The following is a 14,262-nucleotide window of genomic DNA, read 5'->3' as shown; positions in this document are numbered from 1 at the left end:
ATGGTCATTCTTAATGTGGGGGATAGATGTTATTGGACACATTGAACCCAAGGCTTCTGATGGTCACGACTTCATTCTTGTCGCCATTGACTATTTTGCAAAATGGGTTAAAGCTGCTCATATGCTAGTGTGACTCAAAATGTGGTGGTGAGGTTCATTAAAAGAGATTTGATATGTCGTTATGGCATTCCAAGTAGGTTGATAATAGACAATGGCACTGATCTGAATAACAAAATGATGAAAAAATTGTGTGATAACTTTAAGATTCAACATTATAATTCATCCCCTTATCACCCAAAGATGAATGTAGCAGTTGAAGCAGCTAATAAAAATATTAAGAAGATAATTCAGAAGATGGTGGTGATATATAGGGACTGGCACGACATGTTACCCTTTTCCTTACATGGATATCGAATTTCAGTTCGTACCTCAACTGAGGCAATTCCGTACTTATTGGAATATGGAATGGAAGTAGTACTTCCTATAGAGGTGGAAATTCCCTCTTTAAAAGTGTTAATGGAGACTAAATTGGATAAGGTAGAATGGGTTCAATCTCGTTTTGATCAATTAAATCTCATTGAAGGAAAGCGGTTGAATGCATTATGTCATGGTCAGTTATACCAAAAAAGGATGAAAAAAGCTTTTGACAAAAAAGTTTGTCCACGAGAATTTATTGAAGGAGACATGGTGCTCAAAAAGACTTTACCAACACATAAAGATCATCGTGAGAAGTGGTCTCCAAATTATGCTGGACCCTATGTGGTGAAAAAGGCATTTTTAAGAGGAGCTTTGATCCTCACAAACATGGATGGAGAAAATCTTCCAAAACTCATCAATTCTGATGCGGTAAAAAAATATTATGCTTAAAAAATTATAAAAATATAAAAAATAAAAAAGAGAAAAAGAGAAAAGAAAAGAAAGTAGTTCACTAGGTTAAAAACCTGAAAGGGTGATCTAAGCAAAAGTTAGAGTAATCTACTGAGTTGAAAACTTAAACAGCGACTCAGGCAAAAATTAAGGTCAAATAAACTCTACACTGAACTGAAAACCCACAGAAGCAGTTTAGAAGAAAAAAGGACAACTTTAATTGCAAGAAGTTGCTTCAAACTTAGGCAATATGATGGACAAAATCACTAAATTGGGGCAATTTTGAGAGTTTGAAATTGAATTAAGCCGAAGATAAATCCAAAACATCATACTAAGGCAATTTCTATTGGGAAGTTTTGTTAATGGGTGGTCAATTTACATGAGAGACTAGCACTGTTCATCTAGAAGGCGTCACTTAGGCAGTATGATATGTCACTATTTTTATAACTACTCTAATCATTTGTTTGATGTATTCATTTTTTCATTTACTTATGTTGTAAGTCTTCTTTGTAAATTAACCTTTTTTATTTATACTAATCCCATTTTGCTTCAAATGACTGTCTCTTGATGTTCATTACTTTTTGTTCAGTGTATATAACACCTCGCTAATTTGCTTGTTCAAATTCCTCAACAACTTTAAGCAGTTATTCTATTGAATTTTTAGTAATTATATACTAAAAGGAAGCATGTTAATTGTAAAAACAAAATAAAAATACAATTACAATAATAGACTAAAATTCACGGTAAGTCTCATGAGTTTCCTGATAAGTTCAGCATGACAGAAAAAGTTGACACTTTACGACAATTCAAAAGTAAACAATAATTTAACATGATTGATGTTCTACTAAGAACAGCTCCAATGAAAGAATTGATCCAGACCAAAATCTCCCTCATTCAAGAACCTTGATGTGTTTGTTCTATTAAGGATCGAGAAATTTGAAAACCCCCAAAAGAAAAAAGAAAAGGAGAAATTTGTTTTGAGTTAATAAGTCTCATCATAACATTTGATTTCATCATGCAATAACTTCATTCTAAGTGTTAACATTCATTCAGTTTGTGCAATCACATCGTCACATTAGCATGCATTTGTTTTATCTTTTGTCACTATTTGAAGATTAGTTTAAAATTCAGCATACGCGTCACAACTTTTATCTTCAGCCTAAATTCAGGATCTTAGTGGGTACTTTACCTCTGTCAAAATTCAAAAACTGATCGATCTCCTTATATCTTTACCTTACTTCTACTGCTAAAGTCAAGAACCTAACTGACATATTTTACTTTTACTGTTAAAAACCAGAACTTGACTAACACATTTTACTTTTACTATCAAAGTCTGAAACCTGACTGACATATTTTGTATTTTCTATCATGACCCAGAACCTGACTGACATCACTCTTTCATTTTATTTTCAAAAGTCCAGAACCTAACAAGCTCCCTTTTATTGTTATTGTCAAAGCCCCATAAATTGATAGGCTCCCATTCAGTCTTCTTTCAAAAGTTCAGAATCTGACTAACATCTTTACACTTCTGACGAAGTATAAAGATTCTTTCTTTTGCATTTTGCTAAATCTAATCTTCCATTGACTGTATCTTTTGTCTTACCCTTAATATCTATAACAGTGTCAAACACGTTCATAAACACATTTTTCTCAATAAGCATGACATTAATGTTATGATGAAGGAGATGTATTTTTCAATAAGGCAACTTCCAAAATATACTTTTTTTAGTCCAATTATGATGTTTACCAAACTCAAGTAGCTTCCTTCCTTGAGATTCCCATATGAATGGCAAGTGTGAAATTCTCTCCCAAATATCTTCTCCACACAAACGAGGAGGGAGAGAAGAATTCTCAACACAACGCCTCTTGAAAGCATTTTTATTCCTCCTATATGGATGATTATTTGAAAGAAATTGACAATGACAATCAAAGAATGTGTTCTTATAAATATGATTTAAATGACTTACCTTTGTATGTTTCATACATATTAGGCAAGTAAGTCTACTTGCGGTTAACCAACCTGACAACATACCATAAGCTAGAAAGTTATTAATTGTCCACATTAAACCTGCTTTAATGTTAAAATTGTGCTTTAATGATATACCATAGGTTAGGATGCCATTACTCCATAAACTTGTCAATTCTTCTATTAGAGGTTGCATGTACACATCAATCTTGCTTTTGAGATTTGTTGGACCAGGAATGAGGATTGTAAGAAAAATAAACTCTCTTTTCATGCACATCCCAGGTGGAAGATTATATGGAGTTAGAATGATTGGCCAACATGAATAAGTTTTACCACAATGACCAAAAGGAACCCATCTATACATAACCTCAATCTAACATTTCGAGGATCTTCAAAAAATTCAGGATATATGATAACAAAATGCTTCCAAACTTGTCCATCAACTGGATGACACAACACACTAGGGTCTTTATGATTCTCATGATACCATCTTATGTGTGATGCAGTAGACATTGATGAATACAATATTTGAAGTCTTGGAGTAATTGGAAAGTACCAAATTCTTTTAATAGGAACTTTTTTAATACCCCTTCTACAAGTTATTTTATATCAATCCTCATCGGTGAAAGCTAAACCAATTTGCTGGCTTTGCTTTGTAAGGGCTTGACCTTTGATCAAAGTAGGATTACAGGGTACGAGGGGTGGATTACTCTATTTATCCTAGGGGTTAGCAAAATCAAACCTTCTTGAAGACTAAAAAGATTAAACCTCTCTAAAGTCAACTTCTCATCTCTCGGCAACTTTAGCAAGGTTATAAGCTTCAAAACTAACCTTAGAAGCATTGATTGGGTTCGAACCTTAGTAGCTTCAAGGAGTCTTGAACACTTACCGTTGAGCATTTACTGAGAGTATAATCTCTCATGTTACTGAAGTATAAGGGAAGCCACCGTTGTACACGGTTGGAACAAAAGGTGGTCCATGGCCATTCTCATAACTTCTATCATAGGAGAAGTTCCAATGAGAGCTTTTCAAAGGTTTTACATTAGCGATTGATTCAGAGGATAGAGAATAGAGTTGGAATGTTGTTCAGTCTTGAATCTTTCCTCTCTCACTCATTGATTCCTAGAGAAAATGTTGAATAGTAAGGACAGTAGAATAAAGAGATTGCACAGAGGAGGAAACTTTGTTTTAGGTTTAGAATTAGGGCTTCTTATCTTATGTGGCCTGATGACGTAGTTTAGGAAAATTTTTTGTAACTTGCCATATTTTTTATATTTTTTAAAAATTAATATTTTTATTTAACAAATTATATATATATATATATATATATATATAAATTTTTATTTTGAAAAAATATTATTCAAATTAAGATACATTATCATTTACGATATCATATGTTAAATGTAAAAATTAAATATAAATTTACAATGATATGAATTTTTCACCGTGTCATAAAATATTTGAAAGTAGTGTGTTTGAAAAATATTTTTAAAATTAAATAAGATTTATAAATAAAAAATTAGTAAATATTTTAAATATTTAAATATATTATTATAATAAAATTTTAAGATAAGTCTTTTAATTTTAAAAATTAAAAATTAAATCATTTGATATTTAGTGATTTTATATAATTATATTTAAAACTACTGTAATCATTTTTTGGATATTATTTAATTTTTATTTGAATATTTATAAAAAATCAAATAATATAATAACTAATTATTTTATTATTTTTAATGTTAGAATTTTATAGTAGTATTATGATGTTTACATTTAATTTTATATAATATGACAATTGAGTTATTTTAAAACAAATAAATTATACTAAATTGATCTCTTTCATATTTATTTTATTATATTGAACATAAATAAAAGTGTAATAATGTGGATAAAGTAAAAATTAATTTTAGAGATTAATTTTTTTACGTAAAAAAATATAAATTTGTATTTGTAATTTAAATATTAGATAATGTAAATTAAATATTTTTTTGCTTTAAAACTATTTAGTATTAATTATTCTGATTATAATTATAAAATATATTTTAAATTTAGTACAATGATTTATAATTATTATTTTAAATTTTAAACCTAAATTGATAATTACTATTTATTATATTTTATGAACATAACTATGTTATTTATAAATATTATTAATTTCATGTTAGTAAATCAATAATATGATGATAACAGAATAATTTGAGCAATTTTATGTAACAATCAATAGTTAATCTGGAGTTTAATCTAAATTTGATTGCTATTTGCTACTAATTTTGTTCGGTTGCTAAATTTAATTGCTATTTGCAATGAATATTTTTCGGTCATTAAATTAGTTGCTATTTGTTATTAATTTATTTTAGTTGCTAAATTCAATGACTAATTAAATATTTTTTTTGTTGTCGATGCTGAAAGAGAGATGGTAAACTGAGTTGGCCTTTTTAAATATGCTAAATGATAAAATGCAAGTTTGAGCAAAACTTAAATATCTATTTTAAAACTCAAATAAACAAATTTTTTTTACTCGATCCAACAAAGTTCAAAACCTAAAACAGGCTACATAGCACACTTGGATAAACTTTTACTCTATTCCCTAAAATATGCAATTTGACAAAAGTTAATCTTTAAAATTTGAAATTTTAGTCTCTGAAATTAATAATCGTCAATCATATTGGTTCTTGTTAAGAAACATTAAAATTGGGTAACAAAACTGATGATTTGTTCCAATTAAATGATATGTGACACTCTATTCTTGACACAGACACAAAATGACATCATCTTAAAATCTTTAAAAAATAGTTCATTTTCATCTTTGACTTTTAACATTTTTGAGCAATAAGGTCTCTCATCGTCTTTTATCTTTTTGTCTTCTTCCACGATATTTTCTTTCTTCCTCCCGCTACCACTGCAATAGACTATCAAGTGTAGGAACGATGAAATCACCATTTTCAACATGTTTGAGGAAAACTACAATAATCTTTCTGTTTTTAGTCTCAAAGAGGTTCTAAATTGCAAATAAATTATTATAAGAAGATACAAAAATTTCACAAGTGACAACTTTTGGGACATTAGGAGAATCAAAAAGTCTTAAGGTGGTAGATTTGTAACTCTTTTATCAATGAATCAATCAAAATTGGTTCTCTACTCACAAATTTGAGACTTGAATCTAGTGATTCATCACAGCGTAAAAGTTATTACACTATTATTGGAGGAAAAAAGAAAACACCATGAAAGAAGGAAGAGCAAATGGACCTTATTACTCGAAAATGTTAAAATCAAAGATGAAAATGAATTATTTTTAAAATATTATAAAATAAAGTCGTTTATATAAAAAATGACTGTCATATGTCACTTTATATGACATGTCATTACTTCGTTACTCAATTTTAAAATCTCTTAACAATAAAGACTAACGTAATTGATGGTTGCTAATTTTAGAGACTAAAAATTAAATTAAGAATTCAAGATATGAATACGAATGAAGCTGCATATTTCAGATATTAAAGTAAATGTTTATTTCTTTATTATGACTCTGATTTTTTTAAAATCAATTTTTGAAAACATGTAAACTGTAATTAAGGCTAAAGATACAAGGCACAACTAAAATTATGTTTATAAGAACAGCAAATAATATACTTTATGGTATATTCTTTTTATCACACATTTAATCAATGATTAAAATTTATTAAAAATTATAAAGATCATATGACTTTTACTCTTAATATAATGTTTTTTTCATATATTTTAATGCTTCACTTTTATACTTTTATCGTTTTAAATAAATTTTATTTAATAATTAGATGTGTTTAAGATGATATCTTATTAATATTTTTCTTATGGTTATATATTTGTACTTAGATTTAAATAATCTGTCAAAGAGCTAAACTATATATGTCCAAAATTTTATGTCTACTATTATGAAGGGATTTGAATCTTTTCCGGGTAACTTGAGAATTGGATGCCTAATTTTATTTATACTTACAGATTAAATTTACTTACACAAAAATATTGCTTAACCAACTTAGTTCTCTACAGACACTGAATTCATCTCCCAGGACCACCCTCTTTCGCTACCAACTGAATGCAAATGCAAAGGTGAATTCTTTCAAACTGAGTTAACCTAAACTACCATCAAAGGAGAGAGCTTTTTTTTAAGCATTACTCAATCATTGGAGGGCTTGACAAACTGCAAGGCTATAGGGACGATAACCATGGCGTGTCACCTTGGAATCTTGATGACAAAGTAAGGTTACTTATCCCATTGAGATGTGCTTGCCCATTTTCATCTCATGTTAGACCACAACCAAGGCTTCTTCTTTCTTATCCTGCAGTGGCGGGATAAGAAACGTTGATGCCGGCGCCGATGTGTACTCCTCTAGAGAAGAAACAGCCTCCTTCATCGCCGTCCACAACCAAATCTTCGTCTCACAAGTCCTCATTCTCTAGCTCATTTGGCACCTACTTCTCGTACTCCTCTGCTCAGAGCGAGTCTAGCTAGAAAACAAGTTTTCTCGAGCACAAGCTTCTGACGGATGAGACAACAGAATGAAGAAAACGACATCGTTTAGAGGTAGCAATAAAACAGAAGCATTGGAAAATGACGACCTCTCTTCTTCACAGAGGTTTCATTTAGGTTCAATGTCATGAAAAACTTGAAGAAAACAGCGTTGGATCTTGGAAGCGAGAGTCAGTAACACTTTGAAGAAGGTGTTGATTTGCTTAAGCCGATATTTTCACTTAAATAATTTTTTTTTTTTGGGGGGGGGGGGGGGCGCTTATTTTTTTAGTGTGTTTAGAATGACATCTAAATTATAGGAAACATATTCACTTTGACACTACATGAGATAACTACTATGTTAACATGAGAGTTTAACATCAAATAAAGCATTCATTTTATCTACATTTTAAGTACACTCATTTATTTATATTTTTTGTAAAATATATTCAAGGTCATTTTTGAAAATACTCGTTCTAAAAAAAAGTGAATACATACTTATATTAATATTCATGATTGCTAACATACATTTACTTACTTTTTATAAGGAATATATGTTAGTAAGTTAAACCTTAATTTTATTGTAACATGTTCAAAGCTATAGCTTGCTAAAATTTTTTTTTATTAAATTTTATTTAAATATTTAATATTTAAAAAATAAATGAATTGACTCTATAAGTGATTATTTAAGCACTAACAAATCTTTATATTAATTATTTATGTATGATTATATAATTCAGATTTATGACTCTTATATTCTTAAAATGAAAATTGTTATCGATATACAAGTTTTTTGTGTATATTTATAGATGAATTGATAAATAAACATGAAAAAAGAAATATATGAAAAATATTTTCTTAATACCGACTTAGAGATAAAGATAAATAAAAGAGAGAAAAATAAATGAATGAATAATATGATGCTATAAATAGAGAAAGATAGGGGGAAAAAAATGAAGAATGCTAAGTAGCAAATATGTCCACAGTACCCGGGATGTCTGCTACGTGAATGTGACCCACTCCCAACTCGCATGGGAACGGTGGATCTATGTATATTTTCCGCATGGCACCAATTTAAAGTTGTTACTGGCGCATACTTATTCACTAGAAACAGAACAAGGTCATCAATTTGATGCTTGAATCGTTCAAAGAACTTGGAACAGCTGTAATCTATCCAACCTAACTTAGACAATTCTTTTGCTCCTGAATTTCTTGCAACATTTTCATCTTCCACAGAAGCAGAAATTAAATTGTGGCATGAAAATTGAATTTTAACTTTGAAATTAATTTGAAAAGGAAATATAAGCATAAGTGTCACGCCCCGAGTAAGCATGGGCATGGCTATTAATTGAATTGCTCTTAGCAATGCACCGACAATTACATACATTGAACTAAGGTTAAAATTAAATGCAGATTCAATTAGAAAGTATGGGATTGATAGTGAGTCATAATGTTACATGAGCCAACTCATTTGAACAGAGTGACTTTTGAGACCATTGTTAAGTCATGCGCGTTTTTATTTATGGGTTATTATTCAAATGCCGGTGGACCTATGTTTTGAACTTTAGTGATATTATTGCATTTTCTTTTGAGAAACAAACAAACTATAAATGGATAAAATAATTTGAGTGTAGGGGGCCAAACCAGAAATCTTGTCTTCCTTTATGAACCAGCATGTGCGTTTTACTCGGTTTCACTTCAAAGTTCAAACCTTAATCCAAGCCTTTGTTCTTATTCATAATTCAATGTTTGTTTTATTTCTGACAAGGGCAAAGGCACACATATTCTTCTCTTATTCGAAATATCTTATGCAAATGTGAGGGTTGTTGTGGTGGAAGCTTCATATAATTTTGATTTTCGCATAGGAATGAAGGATGGTTATATAATAAGTATATTTGAATGTAATGAAGAAGCTGCAATGTGTCAAACGTGATGAAAAGGTTCTCATGTTTCTTTCCCCCCAAAGCGAACGTCAAATTGCTTGCAAACTACGGGTTGCTTTGCCTATCGCTGTTTTTGCTCGATTATTATTTATGGTATATTTAGATTAACGTTAAACGTCTATTATTCTATCATCATTATAAGTAATAGTTTTCACATTAAAATATAATTTAATGTAATTGTTAATGATTTTTAAATACACACTTAATATGTATTTTCATTTTTCAAGGTCTCTAAGGAAGAGTACTTTGGATGCTTCTACATGATACGAGAGTCATACTAGTTAATGGATCTCATGTCTCCCTCACATTTTTAAAAAGCAAAATGGGGAATAACTTAAGGTTAGAAGATTTTGATTGAATGCAGAAATATTGGTTCCAATTTTCGTAATAATGAATGACAGTAATCACTCAAGATCAGGTCCTTATTCTACTGGCCTCTGGCAAATTGCTGAAGGAGTTTGAATCTATTAGCAAACCGGAAGACCCTACTTTGACATTGGCTACAAAATATGTAGGCATAATATATACTAATAGAGTTTTGTTGTATCTTCTAACAAATATTTCCTACTAATTCTGTTAAAATATAAAGTACGCTTTTTATTCATATTTTTCAGCTTACAGATTTAATCTGATGTGAAAATTCAGTCTAAATACACTAAATTTTAATGATAATAAAACATTTTATTTAAAAAATTGTGTCAACTGACTCGTTCGCGATGGACCAACTAAATTTTTGAATTATGAGATAAATAAAGATTAGGTTTGAATTTTCAAAACGCAACCCACCATATTTTAAATTACTTGGACAGAGCAGTTGAACTCAGTCACAAGGCAATAAAAAACAGAGAAATTTAAGAGAAGCATTAGCAACATGCTTTGATACATTTTTAATACTTTTTTATTACTAGATGAAATTCAAATATCTCTCTCTCTCTATTTGATAGGGTCATATCTACACACATTTAATCTAATGATAAAAAAAATGCGAAGAATATGTCACACAAATGTATTGTACTATTATTCTCAATTTAATGTCACATAAATTGAATTATTCCATGGTCGATTAATTTGTTTTAATTTGGAAATCTTTCCGTGAAAATGCCCCCCAGTTGAAGATTCGGTTGCTAGGACATAGTTTTCGGATGAATGCCTGAAAGTTTCACTATTAACAAGAAGGGGAAAAAAATAAAGAAATTAAATGCCATGATCGTGAACCATGAACAACATTGAATGTGCAATATGAAGATAGCCGTGAGAACAACGTTAGATGCAAGATATATACATAGCAAATATGTTACGGTTTACCTTCAGGGGTGCTCTTTACCAGTCTCGTGTCACTGTTACTTCAGCATAAAGTAGCCCCTACCATTCTAAATTTCCAATTCAAGTAGGATGGCAAAGTGCTCTCTTAATTTGAAGGACACTCCTAATCTTTTAATCTATTTAATGAAAAATGTGACGGTTTCCTCCGTCAATTTCCTACTATTATTCAGTCCCCCACTTTTGGTTTTAGATGCAAATTAATCACAAGCAGCAAAAATACATATTTGGAAACACAAAAATCAAGAAAAAACTTTCTCCTAACAAGCATGTATACATACAATTTTTTATGAACAATGTTTATCGCATAACAATTCATTAAAATAAAGAACAAACAATATATGGCAAACATAATGTTCTAAAGGTAAAAAAAATGAAAAAGGAAAAAAACTATGATAATGTCTTGCGTGTGATCATTTACCAATTACCATTTCCATTTTCGAAATAGTAAGAAAATCAATAAGAAATAAGAAAGCAGGGCAAACGTGGGAGCTGTTTGACTTTGTCATATTCAGACACATTTCCTCTTTCATGGTACCATACTATACACAAAGGGTGTTAAGTGAATGAAGCTCTATTTATTCCCATTCAATATCCATGGTTTAATCCAGGATTAATTGAGAACATAGCCCATCCAATGATGGGGGTTCAGAACCTTCAGAGAGAAGGGTGAGGGTCCCCATCCATAGCCTAAAATACTACAAAAACAAAACCATCATGATAAGTTGAGGACTAATGTGAACTCCACCAACTTCTCCTTCATTAATTCATATATATTCTTCGCTTTACTCTCTCTCTCACTTGGAAGCCTGGCTAGCCCACCTAGCCTCTCTCTCTTTCTCTCTCTCCATTTTATAAGTTGAACTTTGCTAACTCAAGCGTGTTTGAAACCTTATTCTCCAATTATAAGTCACCCCATAGATCTCTCTCCTCGGTGAGAAAAACTCACACAATGAAGACCAACCCAAAATCAGAACCACCACTTATATTCCTTCTAATCCTCTCACTGTTGTTGCCACCGTGTCTATCATTCAGCAACAATGCCTCAACCGCAACTAAAACTCTCCCTCATCAATTCAAAGAAGCCCCTCAATTCTACAACTCCCCAAGTTGCCCCTCCATTTCCGACAACATTAACGACGACACTGACTCATACATATGCTCCGAGGAAGCTGTACACGTGGCAATGACACTCGACACAACCTACATTCGGGGCTCCATGGCAGCCATCCTCTCAGTCCTCCAACACTCTTCGTGTCCCCAAAACATCTTCTTCCACTTCGTATGCTCCTCCAGCGCGTCCCTCCTACGCGCCACGCTTTCCAAATCCTTCCCATACCTTAAATTCCAACTCTACAACTTCGACGCCTCCATCGTCTCAGGCCTCATCTCCACCTCAATTCGCTCAGCACTAGATTGCCCTCTAAACTACGCGCGTAGCTACTTACCCAACCTCATTCCACTGTGCGTTAAGCGCGTGGTGTATCTTGACTCGGACCTTATTTTAGTCGATGACATAACAAAACTGGCGGAAACCCCATTAGGAGAAAACAATGTTTTAGCAGCACCTGAATATTGCAACGCAAATTTCACCTCGTATTTTACTCCAACATTTTGGTCGAACCCTTCTTTGTCACTAACGTTTGCGAACCGAAAGGCTTGTTATTTCAACACGGGGGTGATGGTGATTGATCTAGAGAGGTGGCGCGTGGGGGATTACACGAGGAAGATAGAGGAATGGATGGAGCTTCAGAAGAGGATGAGGATCTATGAGTTGGGTTCGTTGCCACCGTTTTTGCTAGTGTTTGCTGGGAACATAGTTGCGGTGGATCATAGGTGGAACCAACATGGGTTAGGTGGTGATAATTTTCGTGGTCTTTGTAGGGATCTTCACCCTGGCCCTGTGAGTTTGTTGCATTGGAGTGGGAAGGGTAAGCCATGGGTTCGATTGGACGCTAATAGGCCTTGTCCTTTGGATGCACTTTGGGCACCTTATGATCTATTACACACACCCTTTTCTTTGGATTCTTAAAAAAGTTTAAATTCAAATGTGAATTTTGGATCCTTGTATGTGTAATGTAATATAGATATATGCAAAGCTTTCTGCTTGGACATGGGAACATGGCATGAACAGAGGATGGATGGAGAAGGATTCATTTGCTCATCCGGCAAAGGAAATTCAAATGTAATTGAAATATACTCTTTTTCAAGTTACGGAAAAGTGGTCTTCTTTTCGACAGCCACTAATTGCAAGTGAAATTTAATTTTGATACCTTTCGACTTTTTGTATGATTGATATATATTGTAACAAGTAATAACTTTGTATATAGCTAAAGAGCTGCATTTTTGGATGCTGTCTCCAGAATTTTGTTTTTCGATTTCTAATAAGGAGAACATAATGGATTTTGAATAGACAATTTCGTTTTCTTCGTCTGGGTCCTATTGTTTTTAACTTCCAGTTTTCTCTGTTTTTTGTTTTATTAATTTGAACGAAGTTTTATTTTATTTTTTCTCTAATTATGTGTCTGCGGATCTTGGCGCTATTACTTTAATATGAAGAATTGAGTTGCAAGCAAGACAAATAGATGACCAGAGAAAATTGTGCCAGAGATTGGCAGCCAAATCTTAAAATTATGAATTTTGTTAATTTAACTTTTAACCGAGCGTTTAAGCATTTAGAAGAATTAAATTTTTGTTAAAAAAAATTCACTAAGTTGAAGTTATGAAAATGTAATAAATGTATTTTTAAAAAATAAAATCTGATCTTAAATTAGTTCTTTAAACTTAAATTTTAAGAGTTGAATCGAAGTAAACATTTTCTAAGGCTAATAAAAGTATAATAACTATAAAGGTTAAACTTAGATCATATGTACTATTAGTGTTGACATTAATCAAATTGATATTTCATATAAGTAATTTAGTTATTGAGATGAAAATAGTAATTATAGAAAAATGTAATTTTTTAATAAAAATAAAAAATTAATTTAAATAGATTGATATTCTAAATTTTACGCTATCACTTAATCATGATATTACTGTATCCATAAAAATACTTAATTTTTGTAATCAGTAATATAAAAATTATATGTAAAATATATTCTAATTTGTTAACATTACAAAATTGTTATACTTACAATGTACTAAAATTAAATTAAAAAAATAACATCAACAATATTGTATCTAAATATGATATTTTTTTAATCATTTTAGATATATTAAATATATAATTTTATTTAATATTTTTTTATAAAATAATAAGAATATTATTAAAAAATGAAATAGGAAGTATTATGTTAAAAGAAAAATACTTTTAAAATACACATAGCTATCCAAATGCCATCCAGGAAGAAAAAAAGTCATTGAGAAATTTGAATATGAATTTGTAGAATAGATCTCGCCAACCATTAAACGTTCAATATATGGCCAATTATCCAACCTATTATTATTATTATTATTATTATGAGGTTCAAACCTTAAATAAGGAGAATAATATCTTATCCAAGCAAGGGGCCTCATGGCGGGATTGGTTTTAATAATATTGTTATAGTATAAGATGATTATGATCCATATATTGAATATTATATATATATATATATATGCGTGTGTCAGCTGTTTAAACAATGAAAAATGATATTCATACAAAATCAAACGTGGTAACTGTTTTGTTTCTTCTTCTA

The 14,262-nt window shown here is 30.9% G+C and overlaps 1 protein-coding gene across 1 annotated transcript; it reads left to right on the top strand.

Annotated features, from left to right (window-relative positions):
• Positions 1-11,221: 11,221 nt before the first annotated feature.
• LOC113846871 (probable galacturonosyltransferase-like 1) lies at positions 11,222-12,969 on the top strand. Its single transcript, XM_027475583.1, has one exon. It carries the CDS (start codon positions 11,538-11,540, stop codon positions 12,615-12,617), a length of 1,080 nt encoding a protein of 359 aa, XP_027331384.1. The 5' UTR covers positions 11,222-11,537; the 3' UTR covers positions 12,618-12,969.
• The last annotated feature ends 1,293 nt before the right edge of the window (positions 12,970-14,262 follow it).

The sequence above is a fragment of the Abrus precatorius genome, unplaced genomic scaffold, assembly GCF_003935025.1.
Source record: "Abrus precatorius isolate BTA unplaced genomic scaffold, Abrus_2018 Scaffold8, whole genome shotgun sequence".
Classification (NCBI taxonomy): domain Eukaryota; kingdom Viridiplantae; phylum Streptophyta; class Magnoliopsida; order Fabales; family Fabaceae; genus Abrus; species Abrus precatorius.
Note: the sequence above shows the minus strand (reverse complement) of the source record. Positions and strands in the feature narration are given on the sequence as shown.

Excerpts from the sequence above, each read along its gene's own strand:
- LOC113846871 (XM_027475583.1), top strand. The coding sequence starts at position 11,538 with ATGAAGACCAACCCAAAATCAGAACCACCACTTATATTCCTTCTAATC.